The 18,982-nt window shown below is 34.6% G+C and overlaps 1 protein-coding gene across 12 annotated transcripts in view; it reads left to right on the top strand.

The window, feature by feature from the left end:
* Positions 1–603: 603 nt before the first annotated feature.
* Positions 604–18,982, top strand: part of bru3 (CUGBP Elav-like family member bruno 3) — a 167,876-nt gene continuing 149,497 nt past the window's right edge. For 9 of the 12 annotated variants that reach the window (XM_081982314.1, XM_081982311.1, XM_081982304.1 and 6 more), the window contains exons 1-2: positions 604–984; positions 18,841–18,914. In XM_081982314.1, the coding sequence (XP_081838440.1) occupies positions 18,911–18,914 (4 nt within the window). In that variant the 5' untranslated portion in view covers positions 604–984; positions 18,841–18,910. The remainder of the gene's footprint in view (positions 985–18,840; positions 18,915–18,982) is intronic. The other 3 variants (XM_081982317.1, XM_081982308.1, XM_081982307.1) reach the window with 1 other exon arrangement.

Genomic DNA, 18,982 nt, shown 5'->3' with positions numbered 1-18,982 from the left:
TCACAGTCCTATACGCATTCTTGGATCTAAATCCAACATAATAAACTTGCTATAATTTTAGTGTTTCTACAAATTTTATACCAAATATGTAGTCATTTAAGTTGAATAAAATGTGTATTTTTATGAAATTTGGTATATAATTACAATTAGACAAGATAGAAAAAATTAGATTATTTACAGGAAAATGGTCAATCCAGCCGAATGGGTGTTGCCCATATCGCCCTCGTCCGATTGTATATTCTGTTTTCGGCATCGTACTTAAAACTTTCTTCTCGTACGATAACGACATCATATCCATCTTTGTTGTTTAATAGACCACTCTTAACTTATCCCAAAATTGTAAAACATTAAATTTTTGCTGTAGCATAGTTCAAAATCTTTGATACAGCTAGTTTAGGCGAAAAGTTTTTTGAAGAGTCAGATACTTAGTCGAGGAAAACTAATTTACCAAATTAGTTCAACGTATCTGATTTATATAGCGTCCAACTCATCAGTCAGGTGAGAGACGTTGTCTGGATAGGCGCTTGCGCTCATGGTAACGCCTGCGTCCAGACTCTAGTTGTCCTCGTGGTCCGCCCGATTTCTCTAGTCGACTCCGTTCGTATCTGTCGTTCGTTGTCAAGGAGATTCAGCGCTAAAAATCGCGAAGACTTTTTCCGCGAATTTTCACCGGTTCTGGTGTCATCACGTGATCATTGTTGCCTTCAGTTAACCTAAGTGTGAACTGTGACCGACCAGTGTCGAGACGTTTTTTTGATTGAAAGTTGTTGCTTTTTCAGGTCTGTAAAGTTTCCAGATATGTTTTTTTTTGAAAGTTATTCTCAGACTGTCCAGAAGAATTTTTAAATTTGGCGATCGATGGTTTCTGGAAGTTGCTGGGTGGAAAATCAGAAGAGTGGGCAATTTGTCTTATTGCTTTGCCGCCTTGTGTCGAGTAAACCTTGACCATAGTTTTTCTGCATCGCGTTTGGCCTCAGACAACAGGTAAATTTGTTTTTTTGTCCAAAAACGCCACTTTTTCTTATTGATTAAAATTAACTGAGTATTTCACACGTTTAATAACCTTAAGTGAACGTAGAAAAATTAATCAGGTACTTGAGGTAACATAATTTGTCTACATATGATACACATTCATTCTTTAGCATGTAGCGTTAACGTATTCCCGATACAATAGGCATATTAATAGAAACTAGTTTATCAGTGTAGCAATCATGTTACTTCCAAAACTGTAATGTAAGCTTGCAAACGTTGATATAAACCGGCTCTGACCTTATGACCAGATTACCAAAACAATAACTTTCAAAAAATATTTTTCAAATTACTATTAATTTTCGTTCTCTGTGTATTCTTTGAGAATAAAGATTGTTTATACCTATATTATAGGTATATATATTTTTCAAATAACAACAACTGAAAGTTATAAATTGTGATTAAGTTGATATACTAGGTAGTATCTCGGTCACACGGTGACCCAAATAAAATAGTAACAACATTTTGTAAGTTAAGTGTGGCTGAGTAATGTTAATATTGTACAATAGACTAGTTAAATACATTTTCATTCATTTATCACAATATTAATTTATATTATAAATTGTAGTTTGGTATGTTTATTGCTAATAATATTAACAAATATTACTTAAATTTATCAATTATTCTCATTCAAGTAATAATGTCCGCATACATGTGACAAAGCAAATGTGGCAAAAGTCAAAAAATGTTGTCGAATCTGTTACTCTAGACATCAAAGATATCCTTTGTTGTTCTTCTATCCAACTGTTCATAAATGTTAGCTTTGATGTGTGCTTAGATTTATGGAGGAGATATTTTTGGTTTTTCAAAGATGCAGCATGAAAAAAACTCAACAACTAATATAGGCCTCAAAAAAGCCAAACTTTAATATTAATAGAGAAACTGTTAGATATCATCGTTACCACTAAATGTCACTAATGTTTAATGCTTAATGTATTTAGAGAATGAATTAGAATTGTTCCTGTCAGCCTGAAGCTCTGAATAATTTGGAATCCTTTAGAACTCTGGCCTTTATTGGCTCAACGACTAAATTATTAGTGACACTAGAAATAATCTGGTTTTCAAATTATAAGCTCAGTATATTAAGAATGTGACCATTTTCTGACAGAGATATAAAATATGATTTTTTTAATTTAGATTAACAAATTGTCTTTTTGTTTGGAACTGATGAATTTATTCTTTAAGTAAATTTAAGAAAATCAGTGCTACAAAAAAGTATAATTATTCGTTACGGATCCAAACTGACAACAAAACGGCAGCATAGAAACTTATAATTTAAATCGCATCACGCTGAATTTGTCAACCCCTAAATTGGAGGTATTAAACGGAGGTAGCATGTATATTTGATTGACAATATTTCCACGCCAGACGAACGTGGATTGACGTTGCCAGGTGTATGTTTATCCCCGTCAATCCGGCCCTGAAAATTAAACTTTTAAAGCGGAAAATCATTTGACATGCTATACCAATAACGACAAATAATTGAAGAAAGTCTAAATTCTGAATTGGAGCACCAATTACGTGCCATGTTATGGACTTTATTACAATTGAGACTGTGTACACGAAGAATACGTAATATTTCAACTTTGCTAAGTGATATAAAAGCGATACCAGAAACAATTCAGTCCAAATAGTGTAAAGCGGCAGTCGTGATCGATAAGAACCCTGATTCCGACCCTTAGGGCTCGTCTTATTAGATGGGCCGTCCGAAGAAGAGAATAATTTTGACAAGAAGGGCTGCAGTCCCGGCCCTTGAGCTCAGAGCGGGATAAACTAAAATATTCCTTAACGCCATCGTCCATTTCACTATACACTTTTTTTAATTAGTTCTAAGTGCGTCTCACTGCTCTTTGTTGCACTAATGCATCTAAACAAATTTGTGAAAGGCTTAAAAATAAAAACATTAGTTGTGAACTGTCGGAATTGGGAACTCGCGTGACTTCAAACGTTTTACGTTGTATGCTTTCTTTCTGCGGAAAAATAAAGTAACAAACATTTTGATTGATAAAGACACAAGTTACAGAAAAACAGTTTCTTAATCTCAATACAAAAGACATAGTGGTCCAAATTAATTGTAAGATAATTCAAAGGTGGAAAGTACATAAAAATTTAGGTGTCAAAAGTGTCATATAAACTTTGTTGTCGAAAAGTGCCCCCCTAGCAGAGCTAGCAAACCCTAAAAATAAGCCACAAAAACCGTTTTTTTAAATTTTAATTTGAAAACGAGAAAAGTTACTCAAATGAAATTTGGCATGCATGTTCACTACTTTGAAGTGGTGGTGAACAGACATGCCAAAATTCATTTTAGTATTTAATTGTTAAGGAATGAAAATTAAAAAACTGTTTTTTGGAGCACATATTTTAGGGATTGCTAGATCCGGTAGGGAGCATTTTTCAACCATATTAATATAACACTTTGGCGTCTATTTTTTATATACTTTCCACCCTTTAAGTAACCTACAATTAATTTGAACCACTCGGTATATACTGAGTCTTTTGATTTTTTATGCTTGTTGATTTGTAAATTAAAGGTAAAACTAATGCTACAATACTGATATTCTTTGCAAATCATTCATATTCAGATTCAATGAATTATTCTTAGAACATAGATCAAACAACATTTCAAAAATTGTTATTATGAAACAGTTATAGATAAAATTGCTTATTCCAACAATGGCTTTAATTATATGTTTAAGCTCTATGAAATAGAATTGGCTGGAACAATATTTATTGTGCGGAGTTTGTAATGAAAAAGACACCAAACCAAAGGGGACAGTTTGTATCGATTTTAATATGGGCCGTAACCTAATTAAGTATTTGATTTTAGTAGGGTAATAAATAGCGGGAAAATATGGCCCAAGGAACCATTAACCCTAAGTGAAAGTCTCCGTAGAGAATAATAAATTGACCTTTAATTCATGAAGGTTTAGGAATTCCAGGACGGTTGTAATTATTACAGGCAAGTTCTCATTTACGCATTACCCCATCCAGTAGGAGAATCATTTGCGCCCGAGCTCACAAGGTCGTAAATTTCATTTAGAATATAATGCACAGCTGTGGTACCACTATTTCAAACCACATTGGCAAATAAATAATATTTGGTTAGGAATTACTGCGCCTGCATTCAAAAATGGATTTAAAAAGCACTCAATCCAGCTGCAAAGCGAGAGATGGAGTCGATGTGGAAAATAGCTTTATCAGGTTTGCCCCACATTTGCCCCCAAGTTTGGTTGACACCTTCGCTCCGACCGGCATGTGAGAGTTTTCGAATCAATATATAATTATAGAGCATAGCTGGGTTTTCCAGGCATATCATTTTCAAAACAGCTGTCCAATTTCTAGATGAAAAATTTAACCATGACACTTTTGAACCTTGTCGAGTCGCAATTACCGGAATGAGTTTCATGTTTAGTCGAGCCCAATTAACTTGCGGCTCTGGAATTTCACCGCTTATGTTGGAACTTATGCAACGCCTGACCCATAGGGAAAAGCTAGGAATTTCTGCACGTTCGCATTGATCCAAATTAACTGACTACCTGATAATTAACATACACATACTGTCATTAATATTACATGAACTAGAGGTTTGTTTTTACTTTTTTTGTTGAATGACAGTGAATGTCAGAAAAGAAGGAGACAAGTTTAAAATAATCTTCTACATATTGGAAGTCCACATGTGCAGGAATTTCGTAAATTACAACTGTTGGTAGTTTGTGATTGTTCATGAAAAATCAACTTTTTTGACTAATCGTAAACACATACTATAACATCATACTGTATAAAGCTGATGACTTGAAGCGAATAACTGAGAAAGGTATTACAAATTACATCTCGATTATACCCTTGTCAAGAATAATTATTGAAGCATTCTCTTGTCAAAATGAAGGCTTTTTTAAGTTTATATTTAAACTGTATTGTATATTTGCAGTTAAGTATCTAATTGTTTTCTAGCTACAAACAATTAAATTAAATGTAGAACCGAGCAAAAATTATTTTCTTGTTAAAACTATACTGTCTATGGATTGATAGTGACTATCCACGTCACTGTACACTGCAACATTTTAGCCATTAAATTTGTGATGCTACAGCATTACTCCATCAGCCTAATGACCGGGGGTAACATAAAAATATTCCCCAAATAAGCGGATAACAAAAGCTCTTGAAAAAGTAAAAATCCCAGAGGATTGCTTTGCTTTGAGAGCTCATCATTTCAATTTTTTACCATGGTATTTTAGGAAAAAATATCGAGTTTACTTCTTGATTACTGAATTGATTTTTGTTAAATAGGCCGTTTGTCCCCTTTAAAGTGCACTTAAAACGCCTTGCCAAAATTCGGAATTTTATCTTTGCTGAACGCGCCACTGTGTCTAAACACGAAAAAGATGAATAAAATGCAAAGTGAGCAAAAATTTCATAATTCGTGTTGTGACTTTATTACACTGATATTGGACTAAACAGCTCGCAGAAAGAACCGGCTATATTTCAAAGGTGATTTACTACTGACTATGATTTATTCTGCATATACAGAACTTCTGGCTTTATAACGGAAACTGGGGGAATCCGCCGTGTTTTATTCAGTATAGCATCTTTATAGCCCTCTCAATAGAACATAAAGTCTTACAATGAAATATAACCTTTCCGTAGTAATAAAAATATTTAGTTGATGCTGAATGTAATTTGAAAAGACTCGACACGCAATTTCCTTTTTTTTGTCTTTTTCGAAACGTGAAGATTAAAAGTGGGATAAAACGGGAGATAAACGGATCTGCGCTTTGAGCATTTTTTAAGTGGATCTGGGACATCCTTACGGATAGGAATACGATGTATTCGTGTCAAAGTAAAAACCCTTAGAGGTAATTTCCCCTTTTGAAACGTGTTACTGGATTTACGCTCCCTTCAAAGCAAATATATTTTCGCTTTATTAGTTGGCTCGAAAAGTATTACGTAACTTTCACCTAAAGGGTTGCATACAACCACCGCAAGAGACATTAAGGGCTGCTTTGGGAAATAAATCTCTTTGCGTGAAACGTGCGTGTTTGTTGAAACAGCACAACTTCGTATGCTATTACGAGAATGACTGCCTTTAAATATTAATGCAGCTCTTTAGCTCTAATCCAGCTTAATAGGCCATCAAAGTTTCAACTACTTTGTTAATTAGTCAAAGGTGGAGATGTATTATTAAGCGTTTTGTTAGTTTGCCAACATTTGTTTCTAATGGGAAAATGTTGGATTGCGTTTTATAAGACGTTGTCGGATTGCTTTTAATATTTATTTATTTTTTCGTTTAGGTTTTGAGATATTTAATTTAATACTAATACCATGTACTGGGTTATATGTTATATTTCAGAAACTACCCAACCCAAAATAAATTCTGGTAACAAATCAGCAAAATGTAAAACATTGAATTAAAAATGGTTTCGAGAACGACAATGGAATTGGGAGCATCTTATTGCGGCTCAGAAATTTAATATAACGTTTCGGACGAAAGTCGACGCCGCGTCGGCTCTAACGTGACGGAGCAAAAAGTTTCGCAACGTAGATATGTTAGAGACAGCTCTAATTGAACAAAAGCGCGCTTTCATAGAACGTTAGAAAGTTGAGAGGTATCGATGAGTAGCCTGTAAGTAAATATGAAGTGAATCTACTATTACATGCTAAGACCGATTGGTCTCTCCTAAATAATCCCTTATAAGTTAAATAAGTTAGATGGGAAATGGGAAAGGCAAACGTTTCAGTCGATCATGTTCTAAATAAGAAATAAGCTTTTCTCGAAAGTTAGACACTTTAACGTGATGGTCGAACTTGTTTGGTAAAGTTTTGTACCAAAACTAAAAATAAATTCTGTGCGTGTTTGCTGCTGGGGCACAGGCCGATGGAGGCGGAGATTAGTGTTCCGGTTTTCTTTGCATGAACTTCAAAGGAATTGGTTAGCAGATTTTGCCAGAAAGTTTTCCTTCAGAAAAATTGTTATTTGATACTAAAGCGGTTATGATGTGAGAAGCAAAAACTATAACTAGTTACTTTGATGTTAAGATACATTGTTCATTCGCTGCAAAAGCAACATTAAACTTTTCAATTAATCAAGGAAAACTAAACAAACACGCTTGAATAGGTATTCGAACCCAACACTCTTTCAGAAAAATCCCACTCTAAAATTTCCAGCAGTTGCCTAACTGAATTGAGACGGAAATCTAGATACTCATCACTTTTCATTGTGAAAACCACCAAACCGTCTGTAATTGATCGACAAACGTATCTGATATAAAGTGAAACAAACAACCATTAGAAAGCAAAAAACATATATCGCTTAGTGTATTTCTGCACAATATTAGGAGTCGTTTTGTCATTTATCAAGGTCTGTCGTGAGCGAATTCAAAGGCAGTATTTTACTTTTTCTGGTTCCGCGTCGCGCAGGAAAACCACATAAAGAGCAAAAATACAAAACAGACATTTGTCAAATTACTGGAAAGATTTTCTTGGATTCATATAAAGCTTTTCCTGCCTAGCAGGTTTTGGCAGAAACGTTTTCGTCTGCGTGAAGATTTCAACCCCGTGTCTACTTAATCGTCTTTTATTCGGGTCACATCCTCGGAAATTATAAATCTGATGACCTAGATTTGTTCACATGTCTATTGGAGTGTTCTTGTCTCGAGCGCAGCTAAAAACCGTATGTTTACCATTATCTGGTGGAAGTGAATGCAGACAAGTTCTCCGATATAGGAAGAATAATTTGAACAAAAAAGAGAAAATGCAGTGTGCTGTCTCCATTCGAAAGTTCCACAAAATGGGCACAGCTGTGGGAAATCGTTTCTTGAAAGAGAATTCACGGGCAAACAATTTTACAAGAGACGATTGATTTTTACATTGTCTACAAAGTTTCCAACTTTTTATTCTATTGAAATAACAAAGAGAAGCGTTTTGGTACTCGCAGTAAACAAAATGTTAATTTTACTTTGCGGTCTCACTAAAACACAGTCCTCAGATAATACAAAGCTACATTTTGACCGGTTTATGGCTTATTCCTGGAAAATGCGGCGCTAAACGTCCCTAGAAATATCCCTTCATACACCCAGTCTAGCCGCAAACCGGGCGTGCAAGAAGAAATATACGAGCAGGATTCCGGATTCACTTTGCCAACGACCATTACACTCACAAAACGTTAACTAGTTAAAGGATTAGGTCGCTAATCGTACATGAAAGGGCCCAAAGAAACTGCGAAACTCATTTTGGTTTCGGATTCTAAATTATGGGGATTATCGCTGTTCCCCGCTCTTTAAATGCACCAAATGAGGTTTTGCCTGTCTCGGATATGAAAGCGTTGATAAAACCTTTGTGGTCACTGAATTTTACAAACGAATAATGACATCTTTGGTTCTGGTGCAAAATAAGAAATTGCCAAAATTGCACCTTTTGGAAAAATGGCATTATTCACATCATACTGAGATATTGAATTTCAAAAAGTAGTAAAAAAAGACCCCAAATTCTTTCAAGACAACAAAAAATTCTTTCAATTTTTTTGAAAAATGAAAAATTAGAAAGTGCTTTTTTTGTACTTATTTCATTTAATTTAAGGTCCTTTGGTATAAATATGCCCTTTGCTGTGCATTGGAACCCTCCTGAAGCAAAATACAAAATTGTCAAAATTGCACTCATTGCAAAAATACTGTAAAATGAAGATATTCTAACAAATTTCCTTTAATCCTGTATGTTACTTACAGCTTATTTACTTCCCGTTTTGTTAGCCCGAGCAACCAGAAACTAGACTAAACTAGACTTATAGTCCTTCCCGCTTTCAAAACAGGTGCTGTAATCACTCAAAACTAGACAAGTCGTACAAAAAGAAAGGTTTCGATCAGTTTACCTGCTAGATTGACTCCATTAATCTTCCTCCCATCCCCGATATATTTGTTTAGAAAATAAATGTTTAAACTATACAAACGGATCGATGAGGCTATGTAGCACGATAAAGAATAGGACCATATTTAAGAAAACTAGATATTTATTCTTGGGAGGAAAAATTTTGCACGAAGTTTACATTGTTTTGTTGAAGACTAGCGTGTGCTTGAATTGTCCGTTGGTTCTGACCGGGTTTATTAGTGTTTCTCACTATTTGATGCATAGCAAATCAAGTGAAAAGCAATAATTGATCACATTGTATTGCCGAACGTAATTTGGCAGTGGTGTTTATTAATTTTAAAAAATTCTAAACTAATATAATGCACGTTACGTTGTGTTGTTATAAGCATATTATCAAAACCGAACATTTATTAAAACAAGAGCCGTAATAAACACAATACAACGTATGAGTGTGTTAAAAATACTTCCAGTATTGCTGCGTTATTAATAACAAATTTATTTATATAATTTAATATCACAATAGGTAGCGTTTGCCTTTCGCATAATTGCATATTATTTTATTTTGGCATGAAAAACAAAAGAGGAATTAATAATTGAGTTTGGTTGGGCTTTATTAAAACAAGTTGCACAAAACATGTTTTACTTTGTTTCCGGTTTTAAAGTACGCTATTCTTTGTTTGAAGAAAAGTTACCGATTCGCGGCACGTATAATTTTTCGCCCCGGTTTTTGACGTCCCTTTTTCATTCACGCCTTTCCCCGATGCAAATAGGGATATTTCCCGAACTACTCAGCAAACAAAAGCGACTTGAGCCGAGATAAAAAATAACTGCCTCATGGGGGTGCCGTGGCCTCAAAGATCTCGGGTCCCAGCTCCACTATGAAGCCTTGGTTAATATTGCGGCCCTGCAAGTTAGATTTATACGCTTACCGTAAAGTTTAATACGGATAAATTTTGTTTTATTTTTGTTGATAGAACAACCTGTTTTGATGCAATGATTTAGCTAGACTTTTGCATACTATATTAATCTAAAGTCATTTTTTGCGCTGTAGTTAAAATAGACAAATATAATTTTTTTCTACAAACATTCAATAATGATGCATTTTGCGCTTCCAAATCTCAACGAAAAGTTACCCTTTTCCGAGAAGTTTCCATTTACGCGCGTTGCCAAGGGTAGCGAGCGAAAATAGTTATTTACCTAACAAGTGCGGAAAGTGGGACTTTCTCGCACGAGACTGCAGTTGACCGAACGACACAAAGCGGATTTCGGGCAAGTAGTTAAAGGGCGGAAAAGACGCTTGCCGCATGTGTTTGAAAAAAACAGTACCATTATATTTTTTTTCGGTTCCAAATGCAAAAATGCTGCTATTTTCACACGTTGTCGTCAGCTAGCAGTGTCAATTTCTAATTACTCCAGTGGTTGTAGGATAGAATGGTACTTCTGAGGGTACTTTAAATGCTGGTTTTTGACAAATTGTGTCTTAAGCCTTATTATTCTATCGAACAGGTTTGGTATTCGTAATTATTCTATAATCTGCCAGATCTACCTTATTGCTTGCGTTGCCGCCCGGCCAATTAACTATACTTTGTCCTCAGGGAACTTCATCGTGACATGAAACATTTCTAAGATATATTACGAGTCGGTGCTGCAGAAGCAATGTCTCTTCGGGGACACTCTTAACTAATAACGACTTTCCCAATGCCACCTTGTTACGGAGATAAACCGACTGTCCAATAAAACTATTAGTTTTCGGAAATATGAATGGAAGAGATAGTAGGCTTTGTGCATTTAAGTTATTAGAATCCACGAAGTAGCCTCCTCAGCTCGTTTCCAAACTTCTTTTTGAAGTTAAGATTACAAACAATAAAGTAATTTCAATTAAAATCCCTCTCCTACTACTGCGTCGTCGAGTGATTTTCTTCAGGAAACAATTTTTAGACGCGCCTCATATTTTACGTCATAATTTTAATTAAAGTGGGATTTGGTTTGGAAGGTAAGGAAGGCGCAGTGGGTAAACGCATTCTTTTTGTCTGTTAAAATTTTTGAAAAGGCATTTTCCAGCTTTAAAAAGCGATTCAATAAATAATGCGGGAAAATAAATGAAGTGGGCGAAAAATTAAGGTGAAGTGATTTATTCTGACTCGAAAAGCTTATTATCCTTTGCGATCGAACGTCTTAACCAAATAGCGCGGACTTCAATTTTCTTTAAATAATGAGACTTCGAGTTCGCCAATATTCTGCTATTATAGAAGCCATTAATCTGCATAGGTAAATTCACGTTCCTTTCTTGAAATCGATTGGGAATACTATCAATGCCGAGGAAGAAATTTTTTAATTCACTAAGGACATATTCCATTTACTGTGTCGTTCGGCTTGGTATAATGAAATAAAAATAGAAAAAAAAATTGGAAAAGAAGTTAGGACCGTAGCAAGTTTCCTTAAAAGCTATAAATTTTACATTTTCGAAAGTTTTCAGTCGTCCGGACGTTTGAAATATTTAATTTAGAGTTGACACCAACTTTGCGCCAGACTCTCTCTATTTTGAAGGGAAGGGAAAGCCTAAAGAATGCATAGACATATCGATTTAAGTTTTATTAACCCACTCTCAATATTTCTTTGTCTGACGGAGAGACAAATCGACAAGTCCAACGGAAATGTACAGGGCGCGGTTCATGGGATGTTCCCTCTAGTCACATCTTTTTTTATTTGTTTCATCCAACTTGTAAACTACGCCTTTGCCCAAGAATAATAGGGTCATCAGTATACAATAAGCGTTACGCCCTTATATCGCTTATAAATTATCGCCAAAACAAGTTATAGAGCAATGGGAAGCATTTTGCTTTTTCTCAAAATCATTGGACATTGTATGGGCAATATGTTCGTTGAACGTCAAATTGAGCTGACATAAAATAAACTGGCACCTTTTGTTATCAAAAATATATTTACAGTTGTGTCAAAAGTACAACATGCAACTTTCCGCCTGTATGAGGCATTTCTGGTTATGGATCTCTTTAGCTTTAGTAAAATGACGGCCAAGATTAAAAAAAACTGAGATAGTAATATCTTAGAATAGGTACTTACATAGTTACTAAACCAAAAAAAAACATATAATATTAACTTAAATTTCGAGAAAAATATTCCAGAGACCCAAGAAACCCACAAACTCATCCTTACCCAACTTAATTACTGCATCACAACAAACAAAATACCAAAGACATGGAAAAACGGCATCATAATTCCCATACCAAAAAACGGACTGGACAACACAAAAACACAAAACTACAGACCAATAACATTACTCCCGGTGCTGAGCAAGGTTTATGAACACATAATAAAAAACAGACTGGAAGGACTAATCGGACAACATATCCCAGCATACCAATTCGGTTTTAAACCCAAACATTCGACTGTCCATCCTCTCTTTGTCCTAACGAACAACATTCAAACAACGCACCTTAATGACGAAAAATCCGCATGTTTATTTATGGACATCAACAAAGCGTTTGATAGTGTCTGGCATAAAGGCTTACTGTACAAACTATACAAACTCCAAACCCCTAAATACTTACTTTACACTATCAAAGACTTGTTAGAAAACAGACAATTAGAAGTACGAATTGACAACACCCTCTCCTTTCCCTTCTCTCCAGAACAAGGACTACCTCAAGGTTCACCACTCTCCCCATTCCTCTATAATATATACTGCCACGACATATACAATCACAACCTACAGGACAAAATGCAAATAGACAAAACATCCTACATATTGCAATACGCTGACGACACCGCACTTATCGTCCATGACAAAACCACTGAAAAAGCGGTAAACAAACTTCAATCTCTAACAGACATGACAATGACTTGGTTTTATACTTGGAGACTCACACCCAACGCGACGAAAAATCAACTCCTGCTTTCCAACCATAGAATTAACAGAAAATCCCCTGCAATAACAACAGACGGTCACATAACTGAACCAAAAAACTACGTAAAATATCTAGGACTCACAATAGACCAAAAACTTAAATATACAAAACACGTACAAAACATCCGGACAGAAATAACTAAAAGAGCAAAACATTTTCGCTCACTAACATACAAAGACAAAGGAATAAGCATAAAAACCGCCACAAAAATATACCAAGCCATCTGCAGACCTTTGTTAGACTACGGACATATAACTATGACAAACACAACTGAACGAAATAAACGGCACTTACAAACAACAGAACAAATCGCACTAAGAATAATAACACGAATAAGACATCCCCAAAACCCACTTCATAACCCCTCAAATGAGTTACTATACCAACGCACAAACTTACCAAGAATAACAGAAAGACTACAACAAATTCAAACAAAATGGAAAAACAACCCACATAACTGGACCATACTAAATCCTCTGTGTCTCACAAGACAGACAAGACAATCTCGCTTCCTATTTCCTTCAACTACCCTACTAGAACACTTACACATAACATAATCCTCAACACTACTTTAGACTAACTTTTTTTTTTTTTTTTTTTTTTAAATATGTTATTTTGTAAATACTTTACCTAGTTAAGTTATGCTTTTTTTTTTGTAATCATATTACAGTATGTATTTCTCATCACATAGGCAGAAAGACCAAACTGGTCGATAGCCTGTTTCGTTGTAAACGAAACAAAGATTGTATATATATATATATATTCCAGAGAATTCAGTCTGTCTGGACAAAAAATGGATTTAGTTTTGACATAACAGTGACATTAATAATGTCAAATTTGATTATAGCTGCCAACTTATGATAGGAACCGACTGTAGTGAAACGTTTTGTTTCTGATACTACCTCTTCAAGTGCCCGGAGATTTGATGTAGAATTGCCTTCTTCAAGTAGCTAGGCTGCTTTAAAAAAAAACAGTACAGAATAACTTTCGGAAACATCGTTTTTATCAATATACCTAAATCAATACTAAAAAATTTAACTTTAAATATAAAATCCGCTCCAAAGCTGCCCCGATTTTTTCCGGAAGTCGTCGTTTCGAATGCACATTCAAAACATTATTTCGCCCAAAACCATACACTTTGCCGGCTTAAGCGCTTGCCTGTTTATCTTATTGTCGCTATAAATCCAATCTTTTATGTAACTAACGTTTTACTTTCTGTAATTTAAGATTTAGACGGTAGTTTACATTGTTGGTTGAATTTACCGAGTAAAAGGATTGTTTCGGAGAGAGTGCACTGCACTAGTTGCCATTTGAAGTAAATATATTTTTTTAAAGGTAGCAAAAATTTTTAAATTGGTTTCCTAGTATTTTGAGTAAATGACAAATGAAAAAACCTTACTAATCCAATTTTAACGACCCCTTACTTTAAGCGATTTTAAGAGCTCCAAGTTAACTGGAACTTAACGGCCCTCGTATTGATTACCTTTCGAATTAGTGAAGGACATTTTCCTAGCAGTAAAAAAATTCCCATTGACCCAAATTTGTTCTATGTTCATTAACTCAAAATTTTTATGGGCTCTCATAAAATTTAGCATCCTGTGTTACTTTCGGTCAGCTGTATATGATGATTGCCAAAAGTGTCTCGTTTTTAAATTCGATAAATATTGTGTTTACAAAGAAGTCAGTTTTACGAGTACGGTTTTGTATAAATTTGGAATTTTTATTAAGTTAAACTAGTAGCTCGGATGCATGTATACTTTCCTGTAACCTAAACTTCTCAGTTTATGCTCAAACTTGCTGCGTTTGCACTGAATCAGCAATTTACTGCTGTCTCATGTAAATGATTTTTCTAAAGGTATTTGAACCATGAATTCCACAATTTAAGTGTACGCGATGCACAAGTTTATTGAAACAGCTCCCTGGCACGAACACCGAATTCTTCTACAACACTAGACACTTTTAAAATGCAAATTAGCCTGTTAAACTCTGAGTTGCAATTCCTGACATTCCGAAACGCTCTCTTGCCCTGTACAATTCAACTAATTAATTATTCAGGTGGACTAATGCCCTTTAAACCGTCGATACATCAATGGTAGATTACTATGAGGATGTAGAGCGTCAATCAGATGTTAATCAGTTATGTCGTAAGGGCTCGACAAATGAAATTTATCGCTTCGGCTGTATTCAGATCGGTAGTTACATGATATTAAGTTGTTCTGGTGCAAGTGATGGTCGCCCTGAATAATTAATTGGCCAAGTTTCGTTTTGGGGCTTTAGTGCACTCGTGGCACATGAAATGGCAGTCAAACCGGAATTAGACGTTCGAACTTTCTAAGTGACGTTTAATACTTTAGATCATAACGGTAACACAATGCGCTAAATATTCAAACAGGAAAGGTTTTATGAAAAATTTAGTTTACCAGTCATGTAACAAGAGTGTCTAGAAACATTTAGAAAATCGTTAAATCACTTATTAAATTGAAATGCATACTTTAAAATTTTACTTTTATAGATGAATTGTTTTTATAAAAACTGAATAACAAACATTAATGATTTTAGATTGATTAAATTACAGTTAACAGTGTAAGTAAAAACATTTTTTTTCACAGTAACCTTTCGTGAACCAATGAAATACAAAATTGTGTACGTCTCAATTCGTTTTACCATTATTTTTGCAACATACGTTAATATGGCAAGTTCTGGAAGCCACAGGTGCAATGCGGGTTATTACCTAAGTGCATTTTAGGAACAATATTAGATCATAAAGATGAAAAGCACTTAGATGTGAGGCTCTAAAAATAACAGATAAAAAAAATTATATTAAGCTCATACTGGAAGACAAAGTTAACATAATCATGAAACTAGATTTCAGTTTCACTTCGTAATCTTTACCAGTCCAGGCTTAAGTAAAATTGGAGAAATGGTTTGAAATGAGTTTTAGTCTGACATATTAAAAATTAAGGTAAAGTTGCCAACGTGTCATTAAATACAAAATCGATTATTTTTAATCGACAAGTTCCAGTTATCTTGACATTCAGTTAAAGTCGCACACAATAGTAAATCCTCACAGGACCCCATAAATAAAATGGTAGTAAACGATTAATTAATTCGAATCCGGGTTGCATATATGTATAATTCGTGCAGCAGACAGTGATAATTAATTATCAAGCCGAACATTAATATCCTTGATGGTGTTCGCCTGACAGATCACTATCAATGGGCCAGACATCAATCGATTCTTAAATCCCGCGGCTCTTGTTCGACAACGACGCCGTTTGATGGAGCAAACTTGATTACCTGCCACCCCAAAAATATAAAATTCGAACATTTTATGCATTAAATCCGAAGCCAAATCGAATCGATCTTCGCCGATGACATACGTAAAGGGTTTGTTCTTAAAGTTGAAGTGCAAACACCGTAGAAACCTGAAGTTATGGATGACATAAACGTGGAGATGCATACATATTTGGATGAATTTTCTTCGGATTCGAACGATCGGGAATAATGAAGTCTTCTGAATAAAATGCACCCTTTAAAGCGTTAAATGGGAACAGATGTTTCTAGACGGGGTTTGACAGGTAAATTAATTCTAAACAAAACGCGGATGATGGTATTGATTGATCTGAAGTAGAGGAAGCAAAAATAGAGAACATTGATGGACAATTTCGAGCACATGGCTTTAATTCCAGCCAGAGGACATTAAAGAATCGAGCCAGTCAGTCGGAAGCAAATTTGCATGGTTTTTATTTGGTAAACAGCGAAGCAAGCTTGGAATAAAGCATTTTTGCGGCCAGGGACCGAAAATTTAAATTCGGAAATTTACATATTAATTGGAGACTCTACATTCATTAAATGCGGAAAATTAAGAGCTGTTTGATGATAATGAACGTATATACGAATTAATTAGCTTTTATTCATAAATATGCAATCACATTAAAATTCAATATTGAGTATTAAATAATTTAGCTTGGGGTTCAACTGGACAATGTCCGATCAACTTTTATAAAAAAAAAAAAAAAAACTTTTATAGTATATTGAACATAATTCCAAAGCTGTCCCCCGAGTGGCTACACCAAAAAATTATCTAATCTCCTGAGTATTTTCCCAGAATAAATCCGGGATTAACATGGGAAAGGACAACTGATGATTTCCCGAAGCGCCGAGAGGTAGTCAAAAGTCCGGGGTTATTCTGGCCCCCAACAACTGGAATTGCTTGCCCCTTTGGTGCTCTCCAGTCTTTGATAAGCAATCCTCTAGAGAAAACTCCGCACAAAGATTCGCTTTAGGCATCATTGCTCTATTTCAATTATGGAGGAAAGAATTGCAGCTGTTTTTCTGAGATGCGCCATGTTTGATATTTAGTTGTCTTTTCAAATGTTGTAGTCTTAAGTTTATGGTGAGGCTAGATTAATGTTGCTAATTTCGCAAAAAACCATCTTTAACTACAAAACAATACTCTAATAGGTTTACTCCTCTAGAGTTGATTCCCCATTCTTCATTTTTAAATGATACCTTTAAACTAAAATTTACGTGTTTTACCAAATTCATAAAACAAGCAGTTATATCACGGCCGGAGCAATTAAAAGATATTAATGTGAAACTTAAAATGAAGTTTACGAGCTATTTTACATTTTTAATCATAAGCTTATTCCGCCTTTACAGCAAAGTTCAAGCAAAAATAGCCGACTTTTTACGGTTTATCTTTCGGCTTTATCGGCGCTAATTCGGTTTTTTACAATCAATGATTATGAATTATTTAAGGAGCGTGTGAATAGTTATAAATTATAAGGGATGATAAAACAAGATTTAAGTTTTGGTGTTGTTTAGTTTGGCTTTTCCTTCTTACAATTTTGATCACACAATATTAACACACACAGGAGGTAATAACATTGAGGTTTTTCGGTAATATCAGACCTGAGTAGTTCATGTAATGAAATAAAATCAATTTGAATAGGAAGGGTATTTTTCGTATTTCCATCTCTTTCCAGTTCGCTTTGTGTACTGCACACAAAGACCAAAGTGATTAAAACGACAGATCCTCTTTTCATGTTCAGGCACACTGGATATTTTATATCTTCCCTTATACAGGGTGTCTAAAAAGTCTGGAATATTGCAAATATCTCGAAAACTGCTGATTTTATTTTTCTCAAAATTTGCGTCTTGTTATAGTAAATAACAGCGCATGACGTGAGGGTGAAATGAGGTTCGCAAGTATACAGGGTCAGTCACAAAGTATACCAACTTTCTTAATTCAAACCTAACACACTGTATATTACTTCAGATTTTAAGAGTACTTATAAAGGCCAATTCAACGATATACGATTTTTATTTATTTTTTTTTTTTTTGATTTTTTTTTTGTACCTGCCTATAACAATGATAGGTGTAACAATGACAGCTAACGTCAATATAATGTTAAATTAATTGGCAAATTTTCCTATTACTTAAAATGGTGTTTTTGAGTGAGAAGGATACTTAAGATGTCAGTCTTTTCCTTTTCCAGCTGTCATTGTTACACCTATCATTGTTATAGGCAGGTACAAAAAAAAAAATCAAAAAAAAAAAATCAAAAAAAAAAAAATCAAAAAAAAATAAAAATCGTATATCGTTGAATTGGCCTTTATAAGTACTCTTAAAATCTGAAGTAATATACAGTGTGTTAGGTTTGAATTAAGAAAGTTGGTATACTTTGTGACTGACCCTGTATACTTGCGAACCTCATTTCACCCTCACGTCATGCGCTGTTATTTACTTTAACAAGGCGCAAATTTTGAGAAAAATAAAATCAGCAGTTTTCGAGATATTTGCAATATTCCAGACTTTTTAGACACCCTGTATAATGAAATATAAATTGGTGCCAAGAACATTTGCAAAACGCTGATTTTCAAGATTTCTATGTGTTTAAATTCAAAAATAATTATTGAAAATATAATATTAAAAGCGTCAGTTTCAATAATATAGAATTTAAGTTACAGTACTGTATGACCCCCATTAGACCTGAATTTTGACTTAAACATTTTTTTTTTACAGGTGAGGTTGAGGCCAAGCATAACCCAAACAATCATTCTCACCCTGGAAAATTTATCCATAAAACGTATAGATGAGTAAGTTCTGGTCGGTGTTGTACTGTGTTTGGTCTGTAAATTCGTTGTATCTCTGTTGTAAATTCTCT

Source organism: Ips typographus, linkage group LG6, assembly GCF_016097725.1.
Source record: "Ips typographus isolate SLU linkage group LG6, UJ_Ityp_2.0, whole genome shotgun sequence".
Lineage (NCBI taxonomy): Eukaryota > Metazoa > Arthropoda > Insecta > Coleoptera > Curculionidae > Ips > Ips typographus.
This window is presented reverse-complemented; position numbering and strand designations above follow the sequence as displayed.